This window comes from Alligator mississippiensis, chromosome 8 (genome assembly GCF_030867095.1).
Source record: "Alligator mississippiensis isolate rAllMis1 chromosome 8, rAllMis1, whole genome shotgun sequence".
NCBI lineage: Eukaryota > Metazoa > Chordata > Crocodylia > Alligatoridae > Alligator > Alligator mississippiensis.
In genome coordinates this window covers 5,519,544-5,537,745 of record NC_081831.1, presented here as the reverse complement: position 1 = coordinate 5,537,745, position 18,202 = coordinate 5,519,544, and the positions used below count along the sequence as shown (strand labels likewise).

Below are 18,202 nucleotides of genomic sequence, written 5' to 3'. Positions count from 1 at the left end.
TCCTAGCTGCTTGTTCTAACGATTAGAAGAGAGGCTTTTGAGTTTTTCTCTCTAATTGAAAGTCAGTGGTACTTTGACTCCTGAGTCACTTTGGAAAGAAGGATTTGTGTATGTTATCTGTTGTCGGATGAAGCCCCCTGATAAACAGCGAGCAACAAGAAATAGTTACTTGTCAGGACACTTCCAGAGGATTTGGAAAAACACAATTGTATTTTAACCTTCTGGAAAGTAGCTTAGCAAAATTAGTTTTTCATGTTCTTTTATATAAGTTGCTTGTATACGGGTTAACACAAACCTATAGGGCATTCTGAAAATGTTCTTTTAAGTTTCAACATAGTTATGTTAAAACAAATGGTCATGCTCCTCCTAGCCACGGTGGCACAGCGCTGTAGCGAGACAGGGAAGTGCCGTGGGAACCTCAGCTGTTGGTAACACGTGTCTGACCCTGTTGCCCAAGTCTCACTGCTCTCTGGTACTGCACTTGCCGGGGGGAGGCATCTCTTCCTACTTCAGCTGTAAAGCTGCTTTCACTTAGTACAGTTTTCTGGAAAACTGACAAAATTCAATGCTGATGTAAAAAGCCTGCAGTTCTTAGACTGTTTCCCCCTAAAATCACTATGAAGAGAATCAGTTCCTAGAACACCGGTATGTTGTAAAACCAGTAACAAGAAGGTGCAAATGCAAGACTTGGATTTAAAGCGATTGTCTAAGGACATCAGACTACCATGCTCAGTTTTTCTCCGTGCATTTTGGTAGAAGCCTGTATAAACAAAAGAAGTCCTTATCAACGGCAGAGACGGCACAGCTGTTGTATTATAAGTAGGAGCTGTAATACAGCTTTCTGCCATTAAAAGTTACTGGAATCAATTGTATTTTAAGTTTTCTATTTACTCTTTAATACAATTTCAGCTGGCAAGTATGGGGCAAGATCCTCCAAGGTTACTCTCTTGAACCCTGGAGCAAGTGTTGAGCACTGGGGATCAGAGAGGATAACAGGGATTTGATTTATCTGCTCTAATTGTGACACACAACAGCATGGTGAGAAGCGTCTGTGAAGGAATTGTGAGAGTGCAACTCCCAGCTGGCTGCCGGGCTGGAGCACAGCAGACAGAGGCTCCCAGCACCACGTGCATTTCTCTGCTTACTTCCTCACCACTTCACGTACGCATTTCACTTTATATCCGCACCTGACTTCTCACTGCCGCAGTAGGGACTCTGCTTAGTGTGCAGGTTTTGCACTTTTGTGCAGTTCTGCTTTCATAGATGTGTTAGATGATGTCTTTCATTGATGGCAGGCTTAATGTTGTTGCCCCTGGGCTGTGAGCCAATTTTATGAGGTTGCTTTGGTGGTTTTCAGTTTTTTGGGAGGAATGATGGGGGCTCTGCCCTTCCTCAGCAGCATGAGAAATAGCTTGCCATCGCCACCAAATATTTGTCATGCTAGAGCATCACTTGGCTAAGACAGATTAAAAAACAGATGGTAGGCACTATTCGGAGTCAGTACAGATACTCTTGTTGCATGCACGAGTCTCAGTAACCTCTATAAACCGTGAACTTCCACACTCGGTGGAGTACATATTGTACTACTGAAAAGTCAGATGCACGGTACAGCACTGGAAAGGTTGGAGCTGCACAGGATTTTCTTCTAGCCACGAAGTGATACTTTGATTGTCAAATCTGGTATTTGGCTGGGAATAAAAACAACGTGATTTTGGTCCTCTGCAGACATGTTTTCATTTGAACGAATTCATTGTGATTTTTTTTTTTTCTCCCCCGTTGAAACCTGTACACGTCACAATTAAAAACAAACTTCCCAAAGTTTGGAGCTAGACTGTTCAGTTGTTCTTTCCAAAGGATGGAGCTAAAATGTTCTCAATGGTGGCAGATGACAGGACAAGGAGCAATGGGCTCAAAAACTATAGTAAGGGAAGTTTAGGTTGGATATTAGGAGAAACTCTCATGAGGAGGGTAGTAAAGCACTGGAACAGGCTACCCAGAGAGGTGGCTGCAGCTCTATCCTTGGAGGTTTTTAAGACCCAGCGAGATAAAGCTTTGGCTGGCATGATGTAGCTGGGGTTGGTCCTGCTTGGAGCAGGGCGTTGGACTAGATGCGACCTCCTGAGCTCCCTTCAACCCTCATTTTCTATGGTTCTTTGATTCTAAAACATTTCTGCAATTGCTTTTCTGTAACAGGCATAGAGTATACACCAATAAATACTAGTGTAGCGTCGGAAATAAAACTTAATGATGCCTGAATAACTCAAGTTTTACTATTCATAACTTGGCTGTTCCAGATTCATATTGATGTAAAATTTATACCACACTGTTATTTGCCATCTACTTGAATAGATGGATGATCACACAAACAGAATGCTAGCATTTCATTTTTATTTAGCAGCATAATAAAATGGCTATTGAGCAGAGACACTATGCTAGGATGTAACACTTTATCCCTGGCAGCCTCAGCAGCCTCCTTCCTTGGATCTAATCAATTTTCTCCTTATCATCAAGAACAAGCATTTATATGCCAATAAGGCATGTTACAAGCTAAATAAAATTTTGAGCATGTTAATGAACATTCATTCTTATTCCTATATGTACCTGCAGTGTCCAAGGGTATCACTGATTAATGTGGATTTCTACAACTGTTCCTAGTCAGTGCTTTGAAAACATATACATTAAATAATAAGTGGCCTCGCACATAAACCAGACAGCTTATAAATACTCTTCCCCTCTATACATGGCAAAAATGACAAGCAGCACCCCAAAAAACTACTCATTTCCCTTTACCAATCTAGCCTCTTCCTGAAAACCTAGGAGAATATAGGCATGCTTCAAACTTCTAAGTCAAAAAGTTTGTGCTTTGTTCAATCAAGATGGGAAGAATTGAGAGTATTTAGGGAGGCTGAGGTTTCTGAATGGTTCGGATGCGTTTCCCTTTTGAAATGGCTCCAAACATATGTGCAGCCACACTCTCAGGAACCTCCCATCTGGAACTCGCCACGTTTTTGTATTTTCTTTTTGTGATTGTGAATGACACTGGTTAAGAGTAACAGTCTTGTATGGCAGTCTGTCCTAATCACAGTTATTGACTTCAGAAATGTCACACCTGCGGGGATATGGAAGTCTCACAATGCCATGAAATTATATTTTCTTCCTGCCTTGAAAAGGTTTGACTAGAGATAGCGAATTTTCTAAAGGAGAGATCTGGCATCTCACTCACCACTTTAGGCTTGAACGGAGGCTGAATCTCCCTGTTCTCCAGTTTCTCCCAGTCGATTCTCCTGAAAAAGGCGTGCTCCCTGATGTCCCGCTCCCCTTCGGGCCCGCAGCCAAGCCGTTTTGCAGGATGTTTAGTCATCAACTATAAAGCCATCAAACACCAAAGGATTCAAGTGACTTTTGGGTTGAAAGAGTAACAGACTATCCACAGGTTGCATTGTTATTGCTCCTTACCTTGAGATGAAATTTGGCACTAAAATCCTCCTGAAAAACTGTAACTTGTTTTTAAAGCGTTAATTTGTTTTTATTTGAAAGCTGGCAACTACATATAGGCACTGAAATGAAAGGCTGCACTTTAAACTCTTTCTTCTTTCTCATTACACAAAGGTTACCATTACAGGGCCAACTGCACACATGGTGTAAGCGGGGGATTGACATCTGCATTTCTCATGTCTGAATTCGCCCCTTATCATTTCAACTTAGTCTTGTGTACCTCCAGAACAGGTTCAACTCTGCCTCAACAATCAGTTAAACTTGAAGCCATATAAAATGCAATCTCCCTTTTAATTTTCTGGGCATGTTCAAGATGCCTCGTTACAGATTCTGCAATTTTTTGGCAGGCTGCTGACAGTAACTAATCTGTGCTGCTCCTCTTGCATTCCTGATGCCATCTTGATCAATATTAATTCTAATTGCACAGAGGAAACACATCTGCAGAAAAAGCAGCAGTACTGTACACTTTGAAATGGAAATGTACTCTCTAATTAGCAAGCTCCTAAAGGGAAACAGACTTTCAAAAGGAACTTTTAAAATCTCCTAATATTAAATTAAGTATAATACACTTAAATTAAACTATACTGATAGGAACCTGGGTTCAAGTGAACCTTTGAACTTTGGCATTTACTAGTTATATATTTCTGCTTGAATAGAAGTCAATGGAATATTTAAAAAAAAGATGATAAAACCAAGTCCAGTCTTTGTGCAAACTTCGGTTATTTGACACACCCTGTTTAAAACAGACCCTGCAATATAGCAGCAACTTGCTTACCCCTTTGCAAATAGAAACAGCTTCTTTGGACAGTGCTTTTGGATAGGAAACATTATGCTCCATTATGGACTGGAAGAGCTCATCTTCATCTTCCCCGTCAAATGGGGGCTGTTCAAGAAAAAAAGGAGAAAGAAAATGTTAACATTGCTTTTCAATTTAACTGATCTAATAAATTAAAGTTAAATTAAAGTTTGCTCTGGCCCAAGGATTTTTTTTTTTATCAGTTACAACTGATTACAACTTTTAAAGTTATCTTACTCTAACCAAACAAAAATGCTCTACATAGTGAAAATTTTGTGCCATAACTTCTAATTACTTTGCAGAAGGAATAATGCTGTTTTCTTAGATCAATTTTAATGATGCTCCCATTTGGTTTATAACAAGAAAATGCTGTTTCTAAGGGGTGCACATCATGTTACAGTGCTTTTAACATAGTGCAAGGATAAAAACCATTGCAATAGGAGTTAGGGACCTAAATGCCTTTGAGAATCAGTCCCTATCGGCTGCAGGAGGCCTCAAGCATTGCACAGGCCTCAGAGAAACTCTCTCCTCTGCATGTAGGTGACTGTCATCCCGGATGAGCCCTTCAAACAAGAACAAATCAGCTACATCATATTCAGAGGAAGAGCAGCAAACAGGTGAAGTGGCTATAAATCTTCAGGTGCAGTTTTTGGGCTTTTTCAGTTTTATAACTTTACACATTTCTATGACACATTCATATTGCAATAATAAGTAATATGAGTGCATTCACCAGCTAAATTAATGTCCTTTGGACACCATAGAAAAACGTGTTATTTAGTATTTACTGCAAGTGTAAGACATGCTAATAGGAAAATACGCCAAACGAATTAAATTCTAGTAAAGATATGAGAATATCAGATGTTCTTAAGAATAAGGAAACAACAAACTTGGATCCCTTAATATTATCTGACACAGCTGGATCACAGATCTTTCTATACTTTTAGCAGGTGTTTATATACAAGCCTAAGTGTCAATAGGAACCCTTATATAGAGTATTACCATCAAATCTTAAGATTCACACTTTTTTCTTCATAAAATACATAGATCTTGAACAAGAGAACAATTTGCAAGTAATTACAGATTATGAGTGAGAGGCAGGTGGTCTTTGTAAGAATTTGAAGGAATGAAAACCAGTGCCCAGTACACAAAGCATAGTTGTTACACTTCAAAAGTCAAACAAAATGTAATGAATTTAGCATGGGAAGGAATTACTTAAGTCTTATTAAAATACCCAACTTAAGTTCAGGGAATTCTGTAGATAACTCTAGCTAAAACATTTATGGAAGTTACTTGGAAAGCTCTTCCCTAGACCAAGAGAATAAAAGAGTTCCTTTTAAAGTTGGCTTGTTATCTTAATCTTGGCTCTGCAGTAAGTTTCTCTCATTAGATTTTGAAGATTTTAGTATTCATTGTATGTAGCTTCCTAGGACCTCATTGTGCTAGCTGCCTGCAAACTTAGATAAAGAAGATTGTCCTTGCTCCAAAGACACTGCAAACTAAAGAGAAGGACGGACACTACAGATTAGGGGTGTCTAACTCATCCAGATGCATGGTGCAGGATTGGTTCACAGTCCAGATGAATGGCAGGGAGCTGGTCCCGTGGGCCCCACATGCCAGATCCAGCACGTGTGGTGCCAGGTCTGTCCAGTCTGGGATGTGAGCTGCAGGCGGTGCTTGCTCCAGGCAGTCCAGGACAGATGCCACATGCAATGCGTTTCGTGGAGGAGGCGCTGTGTGCGCACATGTCTTGGCCCTGCACGTGAGGCCGTTCCAGCGTGGCGTGTGGGTCAGCTCAAAACTCAGGGCCAATATTAGGGGGCTGGATGATGCGGCTCCATGGCCGGATCTTTGACTCTCCAGCTGCAGATGGATATGGACAGGCTCAGAAATACATGAAGGTAATGTTATGTTAGGAATGGCCGTACAATACATGGAGTCTGACCATTACTGTCAGGCTTTGGGTAGGCATCAGAGAAAAGGAGGGCTTCTGGGGAGCGCCTCCAAGTGTGAGGGGCATATTGATAGAAAAGATGAAATTGTTTGAAACTTGAACAAGAGAGTGAAGGAGGGTGACACCATGGATAAAACAGAGGCAGAAGTGACCTCTCAAAGCTGAATGAAAAATCAACGAATGGGGTTTGTATAGGTCATGACAGGCCTTGAAAATGACAACGGGTATATTCCATGCTGCAACAGACAGGAGCCAGGGAAGAGGTGAAAAGATACGGATGATGGGGTCAAAATCTGGGCTAGGAGAGTCATTTTTGCAGCCGTCTTCTGAACAGACATGAGTGGGACAAAATTGCAGTGAATACTGGAGATCATGACTCTTACCTGGCCAGCTAGCATCTCATACAACAGCACACCATAAGCCCACCAGTCCACTGATTTTCCATAGGGTTGATATGCAATAATCTGTGTAATGACGAAAATAAAAATGTCTATGTTAAATAAAGTCCAATGGTATATCAAATAGATGCATTTTACTTCAGGGCACAGAGCACTCAATCCTGTAACCTTACTCGGGGTCAGACATCGATAGGATTTACTATGAACGGGTTCTCATGTTAATAATTTTAGAGCTGGATTCACTGAAGTGTTTAAGCAATTAAACATACACATGGATCCTAGTAGTATTTACGAAAGTGCCTAAAGCAGGTTAGGAGCAAGGATTTTTAGTCATCTATTTAATTGGATCAACTGTATAGTTGGGAGCACTGGTGGAGAAGCTTTTGGCCATCAAGTGCCCTTCCTCAGATAAAACAGGTTAGCAGCCTAACTCTTATTAGCTTCAGTAGAAGTTATGTGGTTTTGTAAATAATTAAAATAATGAAGCAGTAAGAGTAATGCCAGGCAGGAGACCAACAGGATTTCACTAAGCTGCTTGTGTCAAAACAGTAAGTCCTCACTCTCCCTTCCTTCAGACAGACTCCATAATCTTCATACTTCTTATAATTTAGTTTTATTCTACAAAAACTCAGATTCAAAAGTATGAATAAGACCTTGAAATACTCAACTGTTTCCAAAGTTACACAATTTAGACAGTCATAGTTTGAGTTCTTCAATGTTTCACCAAATCATTCTTGAAACGTTCTTGGGTATTTCAGAACGCAGCACTTTCCAGTTACCTCCTCTCAGGTTAGGGGAAAGATTGACTGACCCTTAAGCCATAATTCCCGTGTGTCAGTAGGATAATCAAAGAAAGGAAAGAGATCGTTACATGATCAAGCATTCTTTAATGTATTTGCCTTTTCCTGGAACTGCCTGTTTTCCTTTGTGCAACAGTTTGCTAAGATGAGTACAGATCACACACCCTCGCTTGCTCTTCATTAGTCTGGAAGAGGAGCGAAACCAACAAGTCTTGCAGTCTCCAAAGTAGCCATTTAGTTCACAAAACAGGGCTGCTTAGTAGGGCTGAGCGAAGCTTCGGTCGCCGATTCAATTCGGTGGCCAAATCTCCAAATTCAAATCAAATCAAGAGATGCTTTGAGCTCTCTGAATCAAATTGGAACTCTCCGAATTGATTCAGAGAGATTCGGAAAGATTCGGCGGTTCGGATGTGTTTAAAGGTTTTTTCTATATACCTCTAAGTAGCAGGTAGCTCATGAATGCTGCGATGCTGGGGCAGATGGAGAGTTCCACAGAAGTGCGGGGGGATCCCCAGCGAGCTTAGCAGCAGACCCGTAAGTGGACCAGAAGCACATCCGGTCCACTTCTGGATCCACCAGGGAGTGCATGGGGGTCCCCCTATGCCCACCTGGCTCAACAACCCGGCCCCTTCTGGGACTGGGGGGGCACCTGGGGTCCCCCCCATGGCCGACTGCCAACCTGGAGGGCCACAGGGGACCCCCATGCACTCGGCGGCAGACCCGGAAGTGGACCAGAAGTAGTTCCAGTCTACTTCTGGATCTGCTGCCTGCTGCCGAGCATGCGGGGGGCCCCCGTGCTCCTGTGGACACTCCATCTGCCCCAGCACTGCAACATTCGCAAGCTGCGCCTGGCACCTTGAGGAATGTAGAAAAAACTTTAAAAACTGTGTCTGTGTCCGAATCTTCAGATTTGGATTCAGCTGAATCGAATTGGGGACAGCGATCCAAATCAACAAATCAAATCGCTGTCCCCAATTCCGGCCAAATCCGAATTGAATATGGCCCATTTCGCACACCCCTACTGCTTAGCTAGTACACAAAGACCACAGGACCCCTTTGAAAATTACTGTCTTCTCCAGGGTAATAATAGGAGACAATTCAGAAGTTACTGGAGCCTTCCTTAGCAAAGAAATTTGAAGTCAATCACCCTTTGGAACGGTTTACTCATGAGACTGTAGCTGAACTGGGTAGCTAAAACTATCTACATTACCGTTCTTGTATCTTAACTACTGTATTACATTTTTTTTTAATAAAGCATAATTTTTACTTATTGGTAGCTGCTATTAATACCAAACTCTGATTGACCTGAAAATATAGGAAAACCATTTTAAGAAATTCATTTAAAGTTGTGGGGCAGAAATATAGAGTTTAAGTTCAGGAGATGTCCAGAACAAGAGACCAGGAGCTCTACTCTTTTATTTTGTGTAAACTGCTATGGATTCTGTTCCTCAGCTCATCTGCTTACCAGAATATAATTATTTACCTACCTTCTTCTCAAGAGCTAGATAAAATGAATTATTACTTCTAAAGTGATTCCAGACTCTTAAGTGTAATGTGAGACAGAAATATGGTCTTAATTTTACAGCTGTTTCATAGCCATCACAAAAGCCTTACAATATATATTTGGGTGTATCTCTATTTCTTAGTATAGTGGTTGGCATATTTTATTATTCTTACCATTTTCTCCATCTACTAGGAAGTTCTCAGGGGGTCCATTTAAAATCAATGTTGCTACTTCAAAGGCCAAACGCTTTCGAAATTTCAGCCAGAAAAAGAAGACTGGCCTTTATACATAAAACATGTTAAAAAACACTTCATTGTCCTGAAAAAAGTTTCTCCTCTATATAAAATGTGTTTTCATTCACAGAGTAATGGCACTATTTTTTAGAAAGGTCATTAAAATGTAAGGGCAGAACTTTTTGTACAATTAGTGTACTTCCCTGTAAGTAGCCTGTTGTAGAGACATTTTATATACTGCAGTTAGAGAATAGGAAAAATACTAGACATGCCACAGAGAAACAGGAAAGTCCTCCTAAATAGTCAGTCCCATGAATTCTCAACTAGGGGGGTCACAAAAATCAGACCAAGGAGATCAGAACCAACTTCTTTTTCTCTGTGACCTTACCATGGGTGAGTAGACCAAGGAAAGCTTTTGCTGTTGTCCATGAGTCCACAGTGTGGAAACATTTATTTTATCATGGAACATTTATTTTCTGAGGCTGATAGCTTAGCTGCACAATAGATATGCCAGAAGTGGAGTGTTAACTTTAAGTAGTGTCCTCAATGATCAAATATAACCTTCCGTAAATAAAACTAGTTTTAAAAGACGAGAATCTCAAAATCGGTTAGACACAATCAATGTGACAGATACTTCCTCATTAACCTAACATACTCTTGGACACCCAAGAGTGTTCCTGTTTGTATTGACCATGTGGATGGAAGAGAAATACTATCACATGCTATATATGCCAGTAGGCCTGAGCCGGTGAGTGGTCAAATTGGCTGTATGGTCTCACAGCTGGAAGCTGAGAGGCTCAATAGGATGTCTGATCAAAAAGTGGAATTTTCCAAAGCATGTGAGGGTAGCAAGTCCCACTGGTAATGACCTGGCTACTGTAGAAAATTGTGCTCAAAGTGTTTATTAAACTTTCTCCATTGAACCATGGGAAGTGGAGTCTCAACTGTTCTCTTGTGGGGAAAAACAGCTGCACTCTTAACGGAAAAGCTCACTTATTTATGTAATGCTTACATTAAATGATAAAGTACTTATTACTGACTAGAACTGCCATGAATTATTTAAGAACATATATGTTTGCACATGGAAATCAAAAGGGCTGAGAATAATTCATTGCTTTGGGGAATGCTATAACAGCACAGAGTAGGTTGACTTATTGCATTGATCTGGAACCTTGAAAAGAGTGTTGTGGGCTTTGTAATGAACTACAAGTCCTAATTACCTACACCCCATTTGAACTGCCAGCTTAGTTCTAATATGGGGTTAGAGATACGGTACAACCAAAATGCAGAACAACCTGCAGTATTAATTTGCTGACCTGCTTATCACGCATACAACAAGAAGCATTCACACATAACACGTGGAAGCTATTAAAAATATGCATTGGGAAATGTCATGGAAAAAAGACTCTGAACCTAAAACAAAGCAGAAATTGAGGGGACTGAATTATTATTTTCTGGCTGTGCAAGATATTGGGGGAATGATGCAAGTCTATTGGCTTCATTGTCATAATACAGATGTCGAGCTACTTAGACTTCCAAGAAGTGAAACAGATTTTCAATTCATTTTTTGAAAACAACTACCACTGTTAATAAGGGAGGCATTACCTCCCTCCTAAGGAACGAAGCACCTAATGCAGAAAATGATAATTCATGATAATGGCCAGGGCAGAAATTAGGTAAATTGGGATACTATGCTCAGACACTTAACCTAACCTAGGGGCGGACCCAAAGAGGATGCAATAGTATGGTTACCCCACACATCCCTTTCAGACCGCACCACAGGAGCAGCAGCCAGGATCTTGTCTTAGGTCCCTGAAGCAGGTCTGTGTCCCCCTCCCTTCCCTTCCTTGCTCAGAAACAGGTTCCCTCTCCTCCCCCCATATGCCCCTGCTTCCCTGGGGGCAGATAGAGCTCGAGAGCTGGTCTTGCCGGGCTAGACAGGGACCCAGGCTCAGCTGATCCTGCTCCAGCTGGGCTGCATGGGGACCCGGGCTCAGCTCAGGACAGTAACAGCAGTGGCAGGCAGGTTCCTCCTTCCCGTCTGGCGTTCCCTGCCAGTCTGACAGCAGGCTCAGGGAGAGGGAACCAGACTGTTGACCGCTGCTGCCATTTCCAGTTGAGCTTGGCTCCTTGTGCAGCCCAGCGGAGCAAGGCAAAAGCAGCTCTAAAACTCTCCCCGCCCCCGGGGTATCAATAGCCGCAGTGGCGGCAGGGCAGGGGGCATGCTGCCGAGCACACACAGAAGAGGAGAGGGTACCTAAATGTCTGTCGGGGGGAAGGGTGGGGGGACAATCTTATCTGACTCAGTTATTTAAGAAAAGTGCCCAGCTGCTGCTCCCACAGGGTGGTCTGCCTGTCCTGTTTGGGGAGGGGAAGAAGTAGAGGGGGTGGAAGCTGGGAGCCAGGGGTGCAGTCACCTCTGCAGTGCTGGCCGCTGCTCTTGGCCCTCCCCCCCTTTACAAAATCCTGGATCTACCGTTGATCTAACCTGTTGAATCCAACAGTTGCTAACTCCTGCTGAATCCTTTCCTCACTAAGGTAGGGCAGATTGAGAGAGTCCGGACAGATCTGAAACTTCTCTTCACTGGGCACGTCTACGCAAGATGCTACTGCGCAGTCGTTGCTGCGGACTTATTACTTGTATTAGCAATTACTAAATAAATGCACAGGAACTGGACTGACTGCATGGTAGTGCCAGCAAACGTCTTTTAGAGAACGCTACTGTACAGCAGCCTAATAACAGTGTGCAGTGGCATATTAGCACTGTTTGTGGTGACGCTACTGTGCAGTATTTTTTGGCTACTGAGGAGTTATTGTCTTGTGTAGACGTGCCCACTGGGTGGGGAGAAACAACATGCTGTTTCCTCTATCCCATTTTTGTAATGTGATACATTAACACCAGAATTCATTGGTGAATGTAATGGGATACTATAAAAGCTTGCCGTATGGACAGAATTCATTACTGTTACTTGAGTTGAGACAATGCCCTAAAGGGTCTGATCACTGATTAGAGCCTCGATGTCCTGCTCACTACATGCACATGTAATGAAAGGCCAACCCCTTACCTGGAAGAGATAAGAGCTTTAAAAGGAAATCAGATCTGGTTCTTCCCAAGGCTGTAAGCTGTAACTAGCACAGGATTACTGAGGTCGTAGTAATATGTGTTGACTAGCCTTCCCTGTCAAGGACACATGGAGTTTTCCTAGTGCATCTTGTGCCCATGGGAGGACAGTCCTAGAAGTCTTCGCAGACCAAGGTTGCCTTTGGTACCATCCGTAGTCCTCCCAGGAAGGCGAGAGGATTGAGAAGAGTGAGCTGAACCCCAGGTGGGGGTGAGAAGGCCCCACTATCAATGACAGGCTAGGTGATGTGAGTCCAGTAGTTCCCTGTACTGGACTCATATAAATGCCTGGCATGCGAGTGGAGGGGAAGTGGGGCAGGTAGAGCTGGGGAGAAATGCTCCCTTAATAAAGCTGCAGCCTTTTGCTTAAATCTGTTCTTGTGGCTCTCCACTTCCTTGCAGCTTCTGACCAATGCAAGTGATTGGTACCATAAAATGACTGCTGCTAAAACTCTACGTTTAAAAGAAATAAATACCCCTAACAGAAGTTCACGTTGTCAATTATGGGAATCCCTTTTTATTAATCTTGCTGACATCTATATCCTCCAGTCTCTTGACCAGCCAAGGAGATACAGTAGTATTAATCAATTCGAAGGTTATTAGACCAATATATCCCTAAATATTGGTTTCAGCACATGAATGAAAATTCTTCATTGGATAATCAGTTTAGTTCTGCCTGTCAGAACTGGTACAAGCATACAGTTATTTTAGCCTTTGCACAGATCTTAATTTACGTATGATTAAAAATGCCTCAGTTCCAATGTACTTGATGCATGAGGAAAGTTCCCTCTTACAGAGAGATTTTTAAGCTTAAAAGGAGACAGTTACTTTACAGAAGCACATGGATCCCCGATTCAAGACCTGTGACCCCACAGGAGAGAGGTCAGGAATGGGTATTGGTGAGGGTCAACCGTGCTGCCCTTCCGGTATTGCCAGATGTGGGAGGAGAGTTCAGCAAGGTCTAACTAGACAGAGGAAAATCCTTGTATGGAAAAAACTGATTATCACTGTAGCTAGGGAAGAATGATGCATGAGGCAAAAGTTATCCTCCTGCTGCCTTTCCCCTAAAGAGAAAATAAATTCTCTGGTCCCAGGACAGGGTCAGGTTTATGAGGGGCTTTTTGTTTGGGTTTTTAAAACATTTTTACTCTGCCTTTACACTTCATTCCTCCAGCAGCTTTTCACAGAAGCCACTCATGACATGGTGAGCTGACTGGTCCCTTCCTCTGAAGCTGCAATCAGTTTCCCTTTTCGGTTGATTTGTTTCCTTCCCACGTTTAAAACTTCACCAACGTAAGGAGCAAAGTTTCCTGAATTTCTGCGAGCTGAGCTCCATTACAGTGCTGACTGCACAAAATCTGGAGGTATTTGATACTTCTTTTTAATAATCCAGTGCAAGCTCAAGGCCACATCGGGAGGCAACCAACTAGCGCCTAAGAACAAATATTGCAAGTGAAGCATGGGATGAGCAAGCAGTTGAAGTTCACCGTATCATTTTAGATAAGTATGGTGTTTGCCCTAATAACGTCTAAGAACACAAAGAAAACCAGCCGGCTGAAAACAAAGTGAATTTTTTATGGAATATTTCACCAACAGTCCTTTTTCTTTTAACAAACTTTCCAATTAGAGAGAAATGCAACATTAAGTGTACACTGAGCATACTTTCTCCCATATCGGTTGGCATAAGACTACGGTCCATAGGTGGAGCACTTGTTCCAGTACTGGAAGTATTTGTTACATTGGCTTCATTTGTTTGAAAGGGAAAGCTGAAATGCTGATCTAAGTATTCAAACATCCTCCTGGCAGCAACAACTATTTATAAAAAAACAAGGTTTCTTAGTCTCTCACATTTTATTTTACCCAGGTATAAACTATTAACTCAGTTTCACTTTGAATTTCTCACTTCCGTTTTCAGAAAGATGACAACATTCACTTTAAGCATTATTATATATAACTAGAATGTTTCCTAACCTACTATTCAGTATAAAAAGAAGCCTCTTGGATCTGGATGCAGGTCCTTTTGTACAGCTCCAAAGAGGGGAGTCCCACTGTTACGGTTGAAGTGAAGCCTAAATGTGATGTGAATCAATATTCTTTCATAGTTAACACACGAAACAACAGATCATAATACTTAAATATTCAAATCACTTCTAAACTACCAGTCACTCATTTTGTATGCAATACTATACCTAAGCTAACTGCTGAAACAAAAAATACAAGACACCCAAAATAACGCCCTTGACTCTATTCTCAGGTTTCCTTATGTGGTAATCACAGAAAACAGGGCTAGAAGGGACCTTATAGTCCCCAGGGTAAGATCAACTCTAACTAAACAATAACTTTCAAGTATTTACCTAACCTCCTCTTAAAATCCTCTTACGATGACAAGTCAACATCCTCTGAAGGTGATCTAGTCCAGTGCTTAACTCAGCTTACAGATAGAAAACTTTTCTTAATGTCTAACCCAAATGACTCTTGCTGCAATTAAGTCTATTGTTTCTTGCCCTCTTCCTCGGGGACATGAGAACAGTTTTATAAACTTCCTCTTTGCAGTAACTCTATATGTAGTTGAAGACTCCTCCATCTTTGTTGTTTTGTACAAAACAACCTTAATTCTTTCAGTCCCTCCTCACAGATCTTATCTGCTAGACCTCTGATGGCCTTCTTCCAACTGGTCTATATCTTTCTTGAACTGTGATGCCCAAAACTGGATATAGCGTTCACCTGAGGCTTTGCTAGTGCTGAGTACAGTGGAAAGATTGTTCCATGGTTTTTACATACTGTACTCTTCTTCAGTACCATAGCAATGGCCTTGCACCGGGAGGGGCACCAAATCAAATGGAAGTAACGTTACAAAATCGTTTATAGGGAGGTGTTCTACACATGACTTGCATGAAGGTGCCAAAATGCCTGACTATGGCTCTCCTCTTTTTCATACATCCCAGGATAGTGTTTGCTTTATTTACTAGGAGAACACTACTGACTCTCATGTTGTGATCTGCTATACCCCACCAGATACGTTCTCTGCAGAACTCCTGCCGAGCCCCCCCATTCCTCACTCTGTATGTATGTAGCTGGTAAGCCCCACCTAAGAGTAGAACTTTATACTCATCCTTACTGCAGTATACCTTTTTTATTTCAGGCCATTTCTCCAGTTTACCATCATCATTTTGCATTGTAATTCTACCCTGCACAGTGCTACCAACCCCTCTGAGCTCGGTTTAATTTGGAAATGCAGTAAGTGTACTTTGTACTGTATTATCCACATTGAACATACTGAACAGTACTTGACCCAGGACCAACTCCTGAAGACGTCTACTTGATGCAGCCTTCCAGTCTATGAGTGAAGCAGTGATAACTTCTCAGAATACAGTTTTCCAGCTAGTTGTGCACCCACCTTATAGTAGTTTTCTTTAGATAATAATTTCCCCATCTTAAAAGGATGTGTGAGACAATGCAAAAGGACTAAGTCAAATCAAGATGCATCACATATATTGTTTATTCTCCATCCACAGGACGTCTCATCCAGGCATGGAAGGAAATTACGTTGGTTTTTTATGACTTGTTCTTGACAAACCTATGTTGGTGCCACACTGGCAAGGTGTTGCACTGCTTACAAGTCCACAATACATAGGTAACAGAATTGCAAACTGCATACCAGCCAAAAAGGCACTTATGTGGCTGGAAAACTGCCATTTAGTCTTACAAAATAAGAACAGGTCCTTAAAGTATAGCTGTCCTCTCAGTATTAGCACAGCTATGATTTTAGGACACAATACAGGTGGAAGTAACATCTCATTATAAACATCTAACTGGAATGTGATATAGAGTATGTAGGTCAGATGTTGCTCTTTTTGTAGTCTTGATAAGTCCGGGGGAATTACAGAAGCATTATGGATTTGTTATGGCAAGTCTATCAAAGTCCTGATTTACCACATGCTGGTTAAAATTTTCTCAAATCCTAAAACGGTACATCATGGAGACTGTACCATTCATAAGATGTTATCTGCAATACAGTAAAGAAGCTATGCAGAAAACTTGGTCAACAACTCTGGGAATTCATTAGTCTCTTGTTGGAAATAAGACACCTGTGAGTTTCTGAAATGCTGCAAAAGCCTACGGATATATTTTATAGCAGCTGCAAAAACTCATGGTCTGATGTGTTAATGAAGCTATGCTTGCTCCCAATGATGGCCTCATTAACGCCTGTCAATATTATACGAATTAAAACTAAGTGCAAAGGAATTTTATATTGATAGCTCTGTGCTACAAATTTGACAGCATGGGATTGACAGTTGAAGATGATATATTATTGCTTTTTTAGCCTTTTGTTGGAATGAGCAATAATCTGAATTTCAATCTGAAAAAGAAACCCTATTTCATATTTCTAATGCACTAGATTTTCCCTAAATGAATTTTTATAGATGCTATTTTATTAAATCACAAAGGTTTCTTATATACCTGCAGAAATAAAAACAGCACCATACAAAAAGCAGCCAGCTTTATTACTGTCAGAGGTTTATTGGCAGAAACTTTTAAAAGTATATTCACAAACTCCTTCTGAGAAGCCGTACGATACCTAAAATGTTAAACGTTTACCTCTGGTGCAATGTAGTCTGGAGTCCCGCAGAATGTCCTGGTCGTTACTCCATCTGACATATTTTCTTTGCACATTCCAAAATCAGCAATCTTAATGTGTCCTTCTGAATCCAACATCACATTATCCAATTTCAGATCTCTATGAAGAGTCATAGTACATTACTATTAAATCTTAAGAGAAATTGGGCCATTGTGTGCTTGTGTACATGCATGTGTGTTAGGGAGAAGTCATGACTTCTGCGTGTTCTAGGGAGATATCAAGTATCTCATGGCATCTTCTGCAAACATAGGGGCTTGTGCCTCTGTCCTATAACAATTCATACACTTTCTCCATAGGTGTGGTGCCCCCCAGGATTGGCTGCATATTATTGTACTACATATACTTTGTGAAGACCTTGGGGTGGAAGGAGATGCATCAAATTTGGAATGAGAGTCAAATTTTTGTCTGGGGAAGGATGAGGAAGAATGATCTGATGGTTTGGTAGCATATTGAGGGGAGCAGTGTAAAAATGGGACAGTGAGATTAAATCTTGTCATAAGGTCCAAGAAGTCCCATTAGAGCTGGACAAGAGAGCGTATATTCTGCATTGCCGCAGGAATGTCATGTGATCACATATTAACGGGGAAGTACCCCAGGCCATGATTCAGATGTGGTCTACAACATTAAAAAGTCTGAGAGCTGCTCCTAGAAGCCAACCCTCCATGAGTAAAAAGCAGTAAGTAACAAGTAAATATTTAATTAAAGGTCAGCATTCAACAAGATTAAAATGGAATTAATGCTCAAATTATTATAAGTCAGGATTCCTTTTGAAGCCAGTGGCATCTGACAAATACTGTCCGATGCACCTGAGTCAAAGACTGGAGGATCTAGTTCTACCCTAAAATGTTTTGGTCATCTTGATTCTGTTACCTTATGAATTTACTTTTGCCTAGTAAAATCCCCATTCCCAAAATACATGGCAGAGAATTCCTAATTCCCCAAATTCCTAACTGGCAAGGCTCTTATGTTCACTTTTCTGGTTCTACAGAAACATGTTGCAGTTGAATTATTTACAGGGTTGCGTAAGGTACATTTGGAGGATAAAAGCACTATAAGGACACTGAAAATGTCAACAGCATAAAAACAAATATGCACATGCGCGCACACGCACACTAATTTGGACATGTGATGTGATGTGAGGCCGAACAACAGGAAGCATTGTACTCTTAAATATTTCCAGTTGAACACTGTCAAGTGCAGCGTCGATATGATATCTAAGACAGGCAGTCTTACTTGGTTGCACCACTGTAAAAGACAAAACAGTG

At 41.4% G+C, this 18,202-nt stretch overlaps 1 protein-coding gene across 3 annotated transcripts in view; it reads right to left on the bottom strand.

The window, feature by feature from the left end:
- Positions 1-18,202, bottom strand: part of PRKCA (protein kinase C alpha) — a 319,404-nt gene that overhangs the window by 15,474 nt on the left and 285,728 nt on the right. For all 3 annotated transcript variants that reach the window (XM_059732039.1, XM_059732041.1, XM_059732042.1), the window contains 4 exons: positions 16,898-17,036; positions 6,626-6,706; positions 4,271-4,378; positions 3,224-3,364 (listed from right to left, as the gene is read on the bottom strand). In XM_059732039.1, coding sequence (XP_059588022.1) covers positions 3,224-3,364; positions 4,271-4,378; positions 6,626-6,706; positions 16,898-17,036 — 469 coding nt within the window. The remainder of the gene's footprint in view (positions 1-3,223; positions 3,365-4,270; positions 4,379-6,625; positions 6,707-16,897; positions 17,037-18,202) is intronic.